General features: G+C 37.0%; 1 protein-coding gene across 1 annotated transcript; it reads left to right on the plus strand.

The window, feature by feature from the left end:
- Window positions 1-3976: 3976 nt before the first annotated feature.
- Window positions 3977-13619, plus strand: LOC139449870 (ubiquitin-conjugating enzyme E2 K-like). Its single transcript, XM_071231437.1, has 6 exons — window positions 3977-4122; window positions 7225-7377; window positions 8639-8721; window positions 9609-9772; window positions 10363-10427; window positions 11736-13619. The coding sequence occupies exons 1-6, from the start codon at window positions 4054-4056 to the stop codon at window positions 11814-11816; spliced, it is 615 nt and encodes a 204-aa protein (XP_071087538.1). The 5' UTR covers window positions 3977-4053; the 3' UTR covers window positions 11817-13619.
- The last annotated feature ends 812 nt before the right edge of the window (window positions 13620-14431 follow it).

The raw sequence follows: 14431 nt of genomic DNA on the forward strand, positions 1-14431 counted from the left end.
TTGTCGCTATGTGGCTGAAATATTGCCGTCAGTCGGTCGCACACTCGATGGCTCACTCACTCAAAAACAAACAAACAAACAAAATGGAGGATAAGTTCCGCTAGTAAAGAACTACGAATATATTGAACAAAAGACAAGGTGTGATTAGGCCCTTTTGGTCCAACAGGATCTGTATTCTTACAGAAATTAGCAAAAACTTTAAAAATTGTTATGAAAGTTATCAGGTATGTTATATGAATAACTATACTTTGTTCACACTAAATGTTTACATTAAGCAATATCTCAAAAAGTCTGATTATAGAGGTTTTCAGAACCTGTTTTTTTTATTATTGAACATGAGCATGTCTTTGAACCAAGCTGATTTTCCTAGGCGATGTAGATAAAGACATAAACACACATATGGGGCATAAAATCCTCTTTGGTCACGGACCGGCCAAAAGCTACTTTTTGTATCTTGAAGCCTTTTTCGCTTATTTAGCCATTTTAATTTATACTTTAAGATGTCAGAATGAAATAATTTAAAAATGTAAATGCGAAAAGCGTGTTGTCAACCAATTGAACATGTCTGATAAATCTCTAAAAATATCATGACAGTTCTCCGTATGTTTAGAATTTGACATTTCTAGTGGGTCAAACTGAGTCATATCTTATCATTTTAGCACACGATTGGATTTCTTTAACCATATGTTACTGTCTCAGTCAGATATCCCGACCTCGTGTTGCTTGAAGCTTGCATGTACAGTAAACTACGGTTATAACGAACACGCTTTAAACGAACTGACGGACATATCGAATTTATTTTTTGGTCCCGGTCATTTGCTGTATATATGCTTATAACGAACTACGGTTATAACGAACTAACATTGTCTGTCCCTTTGGGTGCGCTTTAACCGTAGTTTACTGTAGTTCCATAGCGTGCATTATTCTAGTTATATGTACATGTAAACAGTGAATTATGAGTATTCGTTCATCATTGTTTTAATAGGTCACTCATTATACAAGACAGGTGACCAAGTTGGCAGGACAAATTGTCACAGGTATTAAATGTCTGGGCTGTTCTTCTTTACAGTTTCCACAGAACGCTAATATAGCCAGATTCTCATATACCAAATGCTTAAGATGTCAGATTCTGGTCTCTCATGACAGATTCACATGAACATGTTTCGTCCGATTGTCAGCACCAGAATAACTCGTGGATTTCGTCCAAATGGTAAACGTCTAAGGCCTGCATCAGTTCGAGCTTTCGTCCACATCAAGCTGTCGTGCCGTGATAAAACTGGATACTAAATACTGTTCGAAGCGGCGTTAAACCCAACTCATTCAAACCAAATATTTCTGGTGTAAACTAAACTAATTAAACTTTCGGTAATTTGGTTGTCTTTAAATCTGACAAATTAATGTCTTTGAAATATACTGAAGTAAACAATGCTTGGATGGGCGTTGTACAGTTTGCATCGATGAATGCGAAAATACTTCCAGGCAACACAAAAAATCAAGCAAAAAATCAACAACAACCACATACTGGTATCATGAGGTCTCGATAAGGAATCAATGTCGTACATCTTTTAAAAAAGCTACTATTACTAATAATGCACTGCGATTCAAAAATAGAAAATGTTCTGTAATTCTAGGCGAATTTGAAGTAATGCGCGAAGATATTTTTTTCTGCTTTTGCTATTTACACAGTTTGTACAGTACATTGCTTTATAAAGGGGTGATGACAAGTTGTCCAAAACATAATTGGTGAAGTGATTGTTTTACCCAAAAACATTTGCTGTGTACTTGGACATAAAGTAGTATTTGTGAGCTACTTCTGTATGTTATCGAATTCAAGTGTTTTTCTGAATGTTTTGCGTTTGAATATTACACTTTTGCACATATGTATTAACAGGTCAACAGGTTCAGAATTTGGTATTATGGCTCCTTTGAGTACACCCTTTTTATCTAGTTAAACTGTAGCCTGTGTCTTATTTTTAACTAATTTTCGAACTGCGTCAAAAGGGAGCTCACATTGTTACAATACCTGAAAAATGATGAACAGTTTCAATTTCGTCATTACAGTAGCCATATACTGTTGTCTACGTATCCCATTTTATTTTGTAAGTTATGTGTTGGTAACATATATGAAGGAGAATTTGATATTTCGTATTTTAAGGCACTTAAATGGAATCGATTCATATCTGGGTGATTTTACAACTGGGGGCACAACAGGTGTCCGGAACATAGATTTTATATTAAAATGAAACAGTATTTCAAATATAAAATCCAAGTTCGATGAATCAGTTTAGGGTAATTTAATTCATCAACATAATATTTCAGTTCATGAAAAATGTTAATATATAGAAAGACAGTTATTTATTAATGTGTGTATGTTGTAAATTCTCCCATGTCCCACACGTGAATGACATTTGTTTGTCCCATTGTAGTTTGCAATTTAATCCTTAAAAGGTCTAGATTATTAGCTTATTCGCAAACATGAAATAAATTTTCATGAAATATTTGACTGAAAAACTAAAATATCGGTAAAGTTACATTTTTAAAAAGGAAATATGTATGTCCCAGGATTTTTTTTCATAACCGCCACAGTACTACTATATTATCATGGTAAGTTCTTGCTCCAAGGAAGATCACTCTCATCAGAAAGTTGACTGTTGGTTGCGATGTGAAAGATTTATGTTTGAGGTTAGTATTTGACATGAAATCCACAAAAAAGTCTTCAGTTATGGCAGATTCATGAAGTGTACCAAATCCACGCCCTCCAAATAAATTATAGTAAACCATTTTGAATATAAAATGAATAATGAAAAATAAATGAGTATGCCTAATGTACGTCATTAGGTACCGTCACGTGTCACAATAGGCCTACATGCATGCGATGGTAATGGCCGATATTGTGACCAGTGAAAAATGAGTGAACAGTTGTCATTCCGTCACAGGTATATAGACACTACCGTCACTTGTCACTGCTGCAAAAAACATTATTTTTTACAATTATTAAGTAATAATATCACGTAAACAAGACACAACTGTTAACACTATGCTTATATAAATAGGTATAATGACATTTTCAAATGAACAGATATGCAAGTATGTTCATTATTGTAAAGAAGAATGGACCAATAAGGATCTAAGTGGATCGATGCTCATGATGTCAATCACTGGATTGTCTGGTCCAGACTCGATTATGTACAGACCGCCGTCATATAGCTGGAATATTGCTGAGTGCAGCGTTAAACAACAAACAAACAAAGTCTTTTTGTTCAAGTAAATGAATATGTTTCTATGTGATTTACACGCATTCTCATGGGATTATTATTTTTATTATTATTATGATTATTATTATTATGTGATAGTAATGATAATATAAACAACATATCCGAAGGTGTATTTTATCACTAGTCAACAAAAATACAAAGTTAGAAGTGTCCGTTGTGCTTTTTGCAATATAACACCTCACTCTATCAATTCTCTAAGCAGAAAACATAATGAAAGGGTTTTAGAAATGAAAGGGTTTTAGAAATAAAAGGGTTTTAGAAATTGACACTTGTTCAACCTGATTTGTGCCTCTGGTTGTAAAATCACCCAAATCCCCCCATTTGCATGTCTCTGTTTTCTCTTATTTCTTGTTTTAATATCGATGGCCATCTAATAACATGACATAATAGTATTGATTGGCTTTTGGTGACTTATAAGTAAACGACAGATATTAAATGCGAACACGCGAATTAAGGTAGGTTAACCTTACCAGATTCACATTTCAGATATGCTATGGTTTGTCTTTTGTAACATAACATCTTCAGATTTGTCAGGGAACTAAATTTTCATTTCAGCTTTCGGGTGCCGAAAAAAATACAGAAAACACAAAACAATTTGCCGTTGCATTTTCGCCCAATGATACAGAAACCATAAAATAATCTTTGAAAAATTAACGACATAGGTTTTTGGTAGAAATTGTATGCGCATGTTCGGGGTTAACCGGAAGTTACATTTAGAGTTGGAATACAGTGTTGTCTTCAGAAATAAGCCAAACAAAAACTATTGTCCCTTTTTATAATGGCTACCATCCCGATCGCCATTAACAGAATAAAGAGGGAATTCAAAGAAGTAATCAAAAGTGATGAGGTATTTATTTTTTATGTATTTTTAGTTACTGAAAATCAAATGAAACCTCGTCATGAGTTGGCGAACGTAAAATCACATCTTCTGGAAGCTTTAGATGTGATACTTATTGTATGATGTTCCTCATACCGAATTGTGGTGACTTCAAAAAACGTTCTGTTTCCCTTCTACGTTAGCATGTGCCAGGCTCCGTGCGGAAAAGTTAGGAGCTTCCGCCTACAGATGAAATAATAAACATGGTGGATTGCAAGGAAAAGATTTTGTCACACCACTTGTGCAACAATAACCTAAATCATGGATTTATTCTGCATACGTGTTACACAGTGACTACTCACTGAGTGAAAAGTATCAAAGGCCCAAATACACTCTACCTAGTGCAGCAGTGTCTCAGTAATAGCTCTGCTGTTCTGTTTTTCATCTTACACTTGTTACAGGACAACCTCTTTGACCTGTTCAATAATAGTTCACCTTCATATATGGTCCCTCTATAAAATACTTGGGTCCGGAACATCCGTTTCTGTGCTTGGGTTATTTATTGAGGGTATGGCCATGTATCACTGTTCTTTTTACATAAAACAATATGTCCATTACTCCCAAAGTCAACTTCTAAGAATTATGGGTACGTTGCAGTTTTGGCTTTAAACAAAAAACCTTCCAGGTTAGTTAGTTCATGTATGGCCCTGCACAGGGATTAGTATGAACATATGATTTGTTGTTTTGTCCCCAAATCTGTTTTTTTATATTGTAGCCGGAAATAAGTGGCAGACAAGTAGAATTTCACACTCGGTATCTAACATAACAGCGTTATGTTTACCATGTTTACAGTTTCCATCACATACACAAACATGAAAATAAAATAACTTGTCATGCTAGGAAGGCATATGTATATATGTATAGTCTGTGTTCTTTAAGGCTTGTAAATGTAGCAACACAACATGCAAACTTCAAATCTATTTGATAGGGCTGGGTCAATACACCGACTGTGTGATCCAATATGTATCACGATACTTGTAAGCCATCTTTTTCACAAACAGGATGGCCAAATGGCCTGGCACGCTGACGATTTATCATTGGTAGTGTCAAGTTTTGCGCAATTTAAGAAAAAATATTTAACTTTTCACTTCAAATATGTGTTTGGTCTAACAGTTATTAAAGCAAACATTTGAAATAAGAATCAATATTCTTTAGTTAGTGTGTGGCTGTGATCAAGACTTGTATCGAGAAGTGTAAAATCATGATCCACCAATGCATCTGTGTATTGTCCAGCAACTAATATTTAATGATAGCGCATAAGATAGAACTGTGAGCGGTGAGTGCGTCGGTAATTTTGGCATTAGTACTTTTGTTAGGACATTCTGCCGAAATACTGCCGATGTGACTTTATATTTTTACTCACTCAATTCTTGTCAATACCATATTTGGAAAAATAAATTGGGACTATTGGATGACAATCAGTTATGGTTCCAGAAATGAACCCTAAAAGCCTGGTGCCTACACAGTTTTCAAGTAACACTTACTGAAACTGACCGCCTACAATGCTATTTACGCTCTTTCAGCTGTCATAACATTAGACCAATCCACAAGTTAAACTGTACCAGACAAAACACCAGTTGAAATAAGAACACGTGAGAGTATTCTATCTGTTCAGAATGACATTTCCCAATATCCAGACTGGGAGACCTGGGGTTGTGCTGTAAAAGAAAGCCTTGTCAGGTTCAGGGATAAAAACTAACCAAGGCAGTCTACTAGCTTGAATAGTGATGACGTTAGGAACATTTCCAATCATATTTGAAATTCTTCTGCTGTACTAGCCCTTAGGCAGTGTCAGAATACCGCCTTTCCTTGCTTACCAGTGACATAGCAAACATAATAAGTATGTCTTAAGAGGTACCATATTGAAAACTGATGGTAAAAGAAAGTCTTTGTGAAGATATAGATCAAACATTATTAACAATCAATGGTGCTTGCTTATCTAGATGAAGGAAGTGTGTAAGCCTCAGTGGGATGATTAGCTGTAGTACATTAATGCAGGGTTTTACATTGACCTACAAAACTAATGGTCCAGAGTACCCCCAATTACTAATGTCAAGGGTCTGTAAACATGTTAAAGGTCCTTACAAGGGTCCTGTAAAGTTATGAAATAATGTAGTTTACTGTACTGTAAGATTTGATAATTACTTTAATTACAGGATCTTTATATATCTTGTCAAGAATTTTGTACAATAAATAATGATAGTGCATCTCTCGGGACACTATATTTTTCGTCCTGCATCAGTTCTATACATTTGTGCCTACTGGATGCACATTTCTGTGTTGCGTAAAACCCTGTTAATGTATCAACATTTTAGAGGTATGTTTCTGTTGATCATGTTGATATGTCATACTGAAATGTTTGATGAATGACCATGACGATGCCCCCTTGCAAACCCCTCCCCTTACCTCATGTTACCTAGGGGCAGCTGGGTAGTCATGTGGTTAAATCATTGACTTGTCACGCCGATGACCCAGGCTTGATGCCAAACACGGTAACAATTTGTGAAGCCCACTTCTGGTTTCCCTAGCTTTGATATTGCATGAATATTGCTAAAAGCTTCGTAAAACCATACTTACCAACGTTTCAACGCGATGGAAAATGGGTGTGCGTTGGTGTGCGTGAGATAATTTATATATTTTGTAACTCTACGATAAATAAGCTTTTAGAAAATACTATGTATATTGCTCGATTTTTCCACATTTTTCTCCCAATTTGACCGTTTATTATTTTTCTAATGACATTTTTTTCATGTCTTTTGATAACTAGTAGAAGGATCAATAACTGTACTTAATTTTGTTTTATTATTTTCACAAATAACGCTTGTAGAGACATTTTTGTGCAACATGCAGAAATCCATGGTCCACCGACAGACCGTCACGCATACGAGTGACCCCTCTCAGGTGGTCACTTGTAAGCGAGACGGGAGAGTCGTCTCGCGTACACGTTACGCCCTCTACTGCTTACCACTCATTCTGCTTACCCTAAGAAGCAACACTTGATGGAACACCACATATTTGTTTGTTTTGGTTGTTCACTCTGATCAACATGCTGCGACCTTTTTTTTTCTTCAGATCGCGAAGTGTGACATCAAGGTGGAACTGGTTGATGACCAGTACAATGACCTGAGAGGCGAGATAGCGGGGCCTCCTGACACACCCTATGAAGGAGGCACATTCAAACTGGATATCAAAGTACCAGAAACCTATCCCTTTAACCCTCCCAAGGTTGGTACTTGGTTACTTTTTCGTATACAGTGATCCCTCGCTGCAACACTACCTTTGGGTTCCAAATAATTGATGAGTGTTATAGACGATCAGCGGTTTAACCGAGGTGGAATTGTAGGGGGTAGATGAACCACAGAACAGTATACATGCTCTGCCTACCTGACACAATCTACGCTGCATGTTTCAGAGTATACGAAAAGATTAGAATAGTAGTTGTTTGTGATTCATAATGTAAAAAAAAGATTTATCGAGTGTTATACACTTTCAACAAAACGTATGGTATCCCTTCAGCGAATTCATGTGAATGAACAGCTATAACAAACTTGGTCAATAAAAATATGAAATTTGATATAAAACATCACTATACATGGTAATTTACCATTTAAATTGTATTTCCTGCTCTCCAAGGCATTCTTCTACATACAGAGATTAAGGTTACCGTGTGCATTTTCTCGTAAGCTAAGCCGGAAATGTATCAGGGTTAGAAATTAAGCATGATAGTCAAGCTGTCCTTATCATGTTAGATGTTAATGAGGGTCCCCAGATTCAAATACCCGAACAACAAATTTAATAACCCCATCACTTCACCATGTTCACTGCTATCAAAGAAAACTGATGTAACAAGGTAGTCCCAGCATTTTGGACAAATAAGACCCCATCTTTGGCATTGTAAAATAATGTAGGAGAAAATGAACATAGCTTTCAAGTACCATTTTTGCTTGCCAAGTCTAAACCTTAAAGCCATTTTGGAGTGGTGGGGTAGCCTGATCAGCGTTAGAAACTAACAGTTTCATTCCACTAGTCCTTATAATGATAACATGTAGCAAAACCCCTGAAAATGGCAAATTTCTACTAGTCCTTATGATACCTTAACTATTGGGCCAATTTCTAATGCTGCTGATGGTTAAAGAGTTTGCTTGGTCATGCTGAGGCCTAAGTTTGATTCCCCACATGGGTACAATGTGTGAATATTGCTGCCATGATATTGCTGGAATTTTGATGAAAGCAGCATAAAACCATACTCAATCAAATATCAATATCACGGCGGGGGGACACCAGAAGTGGACTTCACACATTGTACCCATGTGGGTAATCGAACACGCACATGCATGCACATCGTCATATAAATCAAACTAGCAAAAAGGTCAATGCGCAACACTTTCCAGATTTACTGTATCAAGGATGATTTCCAGCCCGACCCAGTACAATATTTACAAACTGGATGCACCGGATAAGTGATGAGATTTCTTTACACTTACAGGTGAAGTTCGTCACCAAAATATGGCATCCAAACATCAGCTCAGTCACAGGTGCCATATGCTTGGATATATTAAAAGATCAGTGGTAAGTTTGAAAGCCTTTCAGGTCATGTATAACCGCAATTAGGATACATGCAGTTTTTCAGCATTTATGTTTCAAATATTGATCATGTTGATAGCATGTTATATTTCAGAGAAATGTTCTCAGTGCTAGTTGTAAGAGGCAACAATAGATCTGGCGGTCAGACTCACTGACTTAGTTGATGGTGTCAATGAATGGCAATAGTGTGGATTGTTGCTCGTATCAGTCACTTGATTGTTTGGAGTATTATTATTTGCAGGCCTTTTGACAGTAGCTGGAACACTGGTTGTCATGGAAATGAACTACCGTAATTGACGTAATAAGCGCCCAGGGCGCTCTCAAAATTCGAAATAAGGGCCTCTTATTAAAATGTTATTTTGGTGAAAAAAACAGAGTTGAAAGATAAATTTGTGGTTTATGCTGACAGCCTGAAATGTTTATGTATGACACATGTTTTTCAAGAATTAAATGCCCATAGCATTATATGCGAATAAATAAGTCTTGTGTACATTGATCAATCGGAAGGGGTGCTAATTGGGATTGTTTACTAGCCATTATCTTAGCAAATGTCGCCATAGGCGTTTATTAGAGCGGGGCGCTTATTACATCGAATATGGTAACTGTCAATTATGCCAAAAGCAAGGCTGTATTTAGCCATGGTTGGCCCACTAAGTATAAGTGTGTCTAAAGTTGAAATGTCCTTGAAAAGATATTTTGTAGTCTTGAAAACGTGTTGAGATTTGTATGAACCATGCAAATAGCTTCACTGAACATGATGACTGTACTGAAGTACTAAAAATATTTTGAATCATGTTTCAGAAGAATTAAAATAGACTGATTGATCGTGCCATATATGAAAGAAACTACACCTGAGTGTTGTGTATTGTCAGGGCTGCTGCCATGACGTTACGGACGGTGTTGTTGTCGTTGCAAGCGCTGCTGGCAGCTGCGGAGCCAGATGATCCTCAAGATGCAGTCGTAGCCCAGCAATACAAGGAAGTACCGGAGATATTTGCCAGGACAGCAAGGCACTGGACATCAGTGTATGCCGGAGGTGCAGTACACTTTCAGCATGTTTGGTCAATACATTATTCAGCAATAGAATCTGACATTTTAAGCCTTCTAGTCCTTACAATGAATGATAACATTGCAAAACCCTTAAATATGGCAAATATACACTAGTCATTATGGTACCTGAACTTTTAGAAATTTTGGCACGGGTTATTGGTCTGAATTTCTGGTGCCAATTACTATCACTGTTTTATCATATCATTATGGACAATATAGTGCACTTAGCACAATTTGATGCCCCATGGTGACAAAATAAGGACATACCATTTGGAGTTATCCCCCTTTCAACCCCTTGTGGTATTAAAAAAAGTGGGTTAGTACTATAAAACAAGACTAGTACAAACATCCCGTGTGCGAAATACGCATCAGTCGGAAAGCGCACGTTAAATCTCCTAAGTAAGTAAGCATCCATACACAAGTGCCTGCACATCTCAGTGTAAGTGAAATCATCTTAAACATGTTGTTAATCCCCATTTCACCTCATGCCACCACACCTCTAAATAGGTGAGATTGTTTACCTCCTGGTATCTGATGTTGGGGTATTCTGTAGTAAGTGTTTGTTTACGCTTTCAGGACCAAAGAAAGAAGAAGAATTAGAAAAAAAGGTTATTGAGATTGTCAACATGGGATTTGTAGAGGTAAGTACTTTTTATCCCCCGGCATATATGCAGGCGAGGATATAGCGATCAGCCAGTCTGTCTGTCTGTCCATCCTTCCGTTCGTCTATCTATCTGTCTGTCTGTAATCTTTACCTTTTCTGGGTTAGAACTCGAAAACCACTCAGTGTATTTGATCGAAACTTGGCAAATCTATCAGTCACATACTGAAGTGGTACCTTTTGATATTTTGGGATTTTTTAAATTTTTATTTTTAAAAGATGTTATGGAAATAAGTTGGACAGGGACTCCATTGGGGATGGTGTTCATTTCCGGAACAGAATTCGAAAACCATTCAGCATATTTGATCGAAACTTGAAAGATGTATCAGTCACATGCTGAAGTGGTGCCTTTTGCTATTTTGTAATTTTTAAATTTTTTATTTTTTAAACATTTGGGAATGTTTAAAAATTTCATTTTTCTGTGTATACAAGTTTGACTTTGCTGAAATGGAGGTAGGAACCTTTTCTGGAGTGGCACTAAAACACTGTTCAACAGTGTTGAATCAAACTTAGAACATGTATTATTCGGGGGTTGAAGTGGTGCCTTTTGCTATTTAGGAATTGAGATATTTTTTTCCCCGTTTCCTTGGCAAGATGTTTGACTTTGACTACATCTTTAAAACTAATAGGTATTCTTCCTTGAAACTATGCACACATATGACCAGTTTGTCATCTGTTGCCTTTTGCTATTTAGGGATTGTTAGAATTTATATTTTTTCCGTTTCCCTGGCAACAAGTTTGACTTTGACTGTTCATGTTGGTGTGTACCTGACATAGAAATACAAATTTCCGAATCCCATTTCCATGGTATTGTTTTGATAGCTCAATAACTACTCTTGTCAGACAGATCAGATAGAAATTCTTCATCAAGTGGGCGTAACAGGCAAATAGTTTTTTCTTTCGAATTTGTAGGGGCCAGGAGGATTTGTCATTTTTGATGACTCTTGTTAATTATAGGTATTAAAATATATTTATGATGATGTTATTCTGTCAGACAAAGCTCTTCTCCATGGGGATTCGGAGAAGAATGCATCCCAAATTATCTTGTAGGAAGAGCTGACGAGGGATTTAAATAACTCTAATGCTTATAGTTACAATATGTGACCTGGCTTATTGAATGCTGACGCATACGTGATTATAAGTGTGTGATATCTTCATTCTGTTATGGAATATTGCTGACTGAGGCGTTAAACAGGTCACACCCTACATTTCATTTCTTTTCTTATTTGTCACAAAACGTAAAAGTACATTCCGATGATGAACCTGATGCAAACATTGCCTATTTCAGGAGGAAGCGAGGCGAGCTTTATCAACACGGAACTGGGATATCGAAAGGGCAACAGAGTATCTCATAGATCAGCAGTCCTAATGCAATGTTTTTAGTAGTTATATCTCCATGCATCTATTACACATAACTATGGTTGAAAGACAGGGACACAGAGAAGGGTCTTAGAGAGTATTGGTGTTCTATATGGAGTGTGATTATATACTGATAGTCCAACTGGAATCCTTGAAATGTAACAATGGTAACAGTAGGAACTGGCAACTTTCTGACATCTCATCATGAGACAATGAATGCCTCTCTTACAAAAATGTATGTATACAATGCTTGATTTAAAGGGGGTTTCCCTTGTACCAATTAGGCTGGGTGCCTAATGAAATGTGAAAGAGGCACTAGTCACATGATCAAGCAGGGAGGACATGGCACAAGACTGCTTTTCCTTTTTACTGACTAAATGTCGTCTTTAATACCTCATGCGTTTGTATTCACTATGTTCTGCCGTAACCTGTGAATGGCTGCTTTCCAGTGTAGTCGCCATGTTTGAACTGATACTTCAAACTGTGGTCTGGGTCCAGTGAGAGGGAAATCACAGTGGTCCGACCACTGCTTAAATTACATTAACATTTTCTCGTGTAACATCTACACGACATTTCTTTATTATCAGGAAATGACACTGTTCTAACAGAATTTGGGCGGTCGGGTAGCCTAGTGGTTAAAGTGTTTGCTCGTCACGACAAAGACCAGGGTTCAATTCCCGACATGGGTACAATGTGTAAAGCCCATTTCTGGTGTCCCCCGCCGTTATATTGCTAGAATATTGCTAAAAGTGGTGTTAAACCATACTCACTCACTCTAACAGAATTCATGCACAGAGTAGGGCTCATTTGTCATCCATGAGTGATACACGGCACGTCTTTGTTTGACTTATTTATACACATCACCATTATACCGCAAGGTGGCTGAATGTGTCACAGGGGATGGATGAACGTAGTGTATACAAAGCTCTGAAGTATTGATGATGTCTTCTGTTCGACATGTTTGACCTTGTGTGTTGCTGGATTGAAGATTTACTGTAAACGTAGGAGATCATTATGGAATTGAAAGAGTGTTTCTGATATCATGGGAGTATATAGTGTTTTTGTGCCTCTGGAAGTTGTCGGTGAGAGAGTGATATTTATATTGAAGCTGGTTGAATCGTCCATATTCTCGTTCATGACATCAGGAAGCTAGTTATTCTGTGGGAAAGCAGCAGTTGTTTGGAGTGAAGGATGTCATTACTGTGGCACTGACCTCAGGTGCCTGGATAGGTCAGTCGGTCAAACATTGAAGGTACATATAAGTATAAAATGATGTCTCTTTGTGTTGTACATTTAGATCTATTTTCACTGAAGGGTTAAACAAGAAATTAGAGTAAAAGGACAAAACTTCACGGTTTTTAAAATGACCTTGGGATTCGGAGCAATTTTGACAGTTTGATACAAACACTCATTCAGATGGTGTGACATGGTGCTGCGAAGTGTTCCAAGCAGCACAGATTTGATTAATTTATGTATTCAACTTGGTGATGCATCAGCCCTCTTAATGATGTAATAAGGAGCGTTCTGGTGGATCAGTTGTCACAGTGACAACAAGGGCTCAGATCCCCATGTTGGTACAATGTCTAAAGCACCATGTTGGTGTTCTTGACTCAGTATGGCTGGATTCTTTCGAAAGTAAGTGATTGATCATGTTACAGAAGACTAGCTTCAGTTATCAGCATTGGCAGACAAACTCATTCATGGTGCCCACCACCATGTTTTACTGTTAATGATGTATGACCCTATAGTAGAAACTTACCTATTAGAGTTATGTCCCTTTGACATGTCAGGATCCAGTGAGCATGATTTGAATTCCAACAACCCTTGGTCATCGTACCCATGGGTCTCGTCAAAGTGGTAAGTGCGTGCGACGTGCATCGTTTTGGGCTGTCCACTCGCATGAAGCTGCCAAGCCATGTTGTAATTGAGATGCTAAATTCATCACTCACTACTGGTATACTAATCACACGAAGGGGTTTGATGGTAAACAGATGAATAGGCCAGGTTTGAGATAATAGAGAACAGGACCCATATAAATACTTGTATATACATTGTGTGATGTTCTAAGTTCAACTGCATATATTCTGCACCTGTATTTGTCTACTGATGACATAGTCCGCTGAAAGATGTTTCTCTATATTGTTTTCTCTCTTCAGCGTTACGATGAAGCAGTGGGGCATGCATTTCATGATACAGCAGTTTTCAAATTCTACATGTTTCGAATGTTTCAAAAAGACTTTGCTTCTTTGGATTTAGATACTTTGAAAAACTAAATAACAAACTATCGACAGGATTTTCAGAATAAACTAACAGATGACACTTCAAGTGATTTAACGGGTAAACCCAATATTGATACATATAGTTTATACACTATGGATACATTCTAATTCTATGTTGGTGGTTTCTAAAAGATGTGCTCATATTACTTAATAAAATGTCACTACTATAACCCTAGGAATATATTCTCAAAGCAATCAAGCAACTCATATTTCACAAATATTAATCTTAATCTATTATAAAATCTTTATTAACTTGAAATCTGTTACAAAAAATTATATTTACTATTTTTATTGTTACAACCAAGACATCTCTAGTCAGTACCAAGGCCATCTGTTGATATGGTTT

This window comes from Haliotis cracherodii, unplaced genomic scaffold (assembly GCF_022045235.1).
Source record: "Haliotis cracherodii isolate W230 unplaced genomic scaffold, xgHalCrac1.p SCAF_8, whole genome shotgun sequence".
Lineage (NCBI taxonomy): Eukaryota > Metazoa > Mollusca > Gastropoda > Lepetellida > Haliotidae > Haliotis > Haliotis cracherodii.

Bases quoted from the DNA above. Each gene is read 5' to 3' on its own strand.
- LOC139449870 (XM_071231437.1), top strand. From the start codon at position 4,054: ATGGCTACCATCCCGATCGCCATTAACAGAATAAAGAGGGAATTCAAA. The intron at 8,722-9,608 runs GTAAGTTTGAAA...GTGTATTGTCAG, and splicing joins GATATATTAAAAGATCAGTG to GGCTGCTGCCATGACGTTAC. The intron at 9,773-10,362 runs GTGCAGTACACT...TTACGCTTTCAG, and splicing joins GACATCAGTGTATGCCGGAG to GACCAAAGAAAGAAGAAGAA.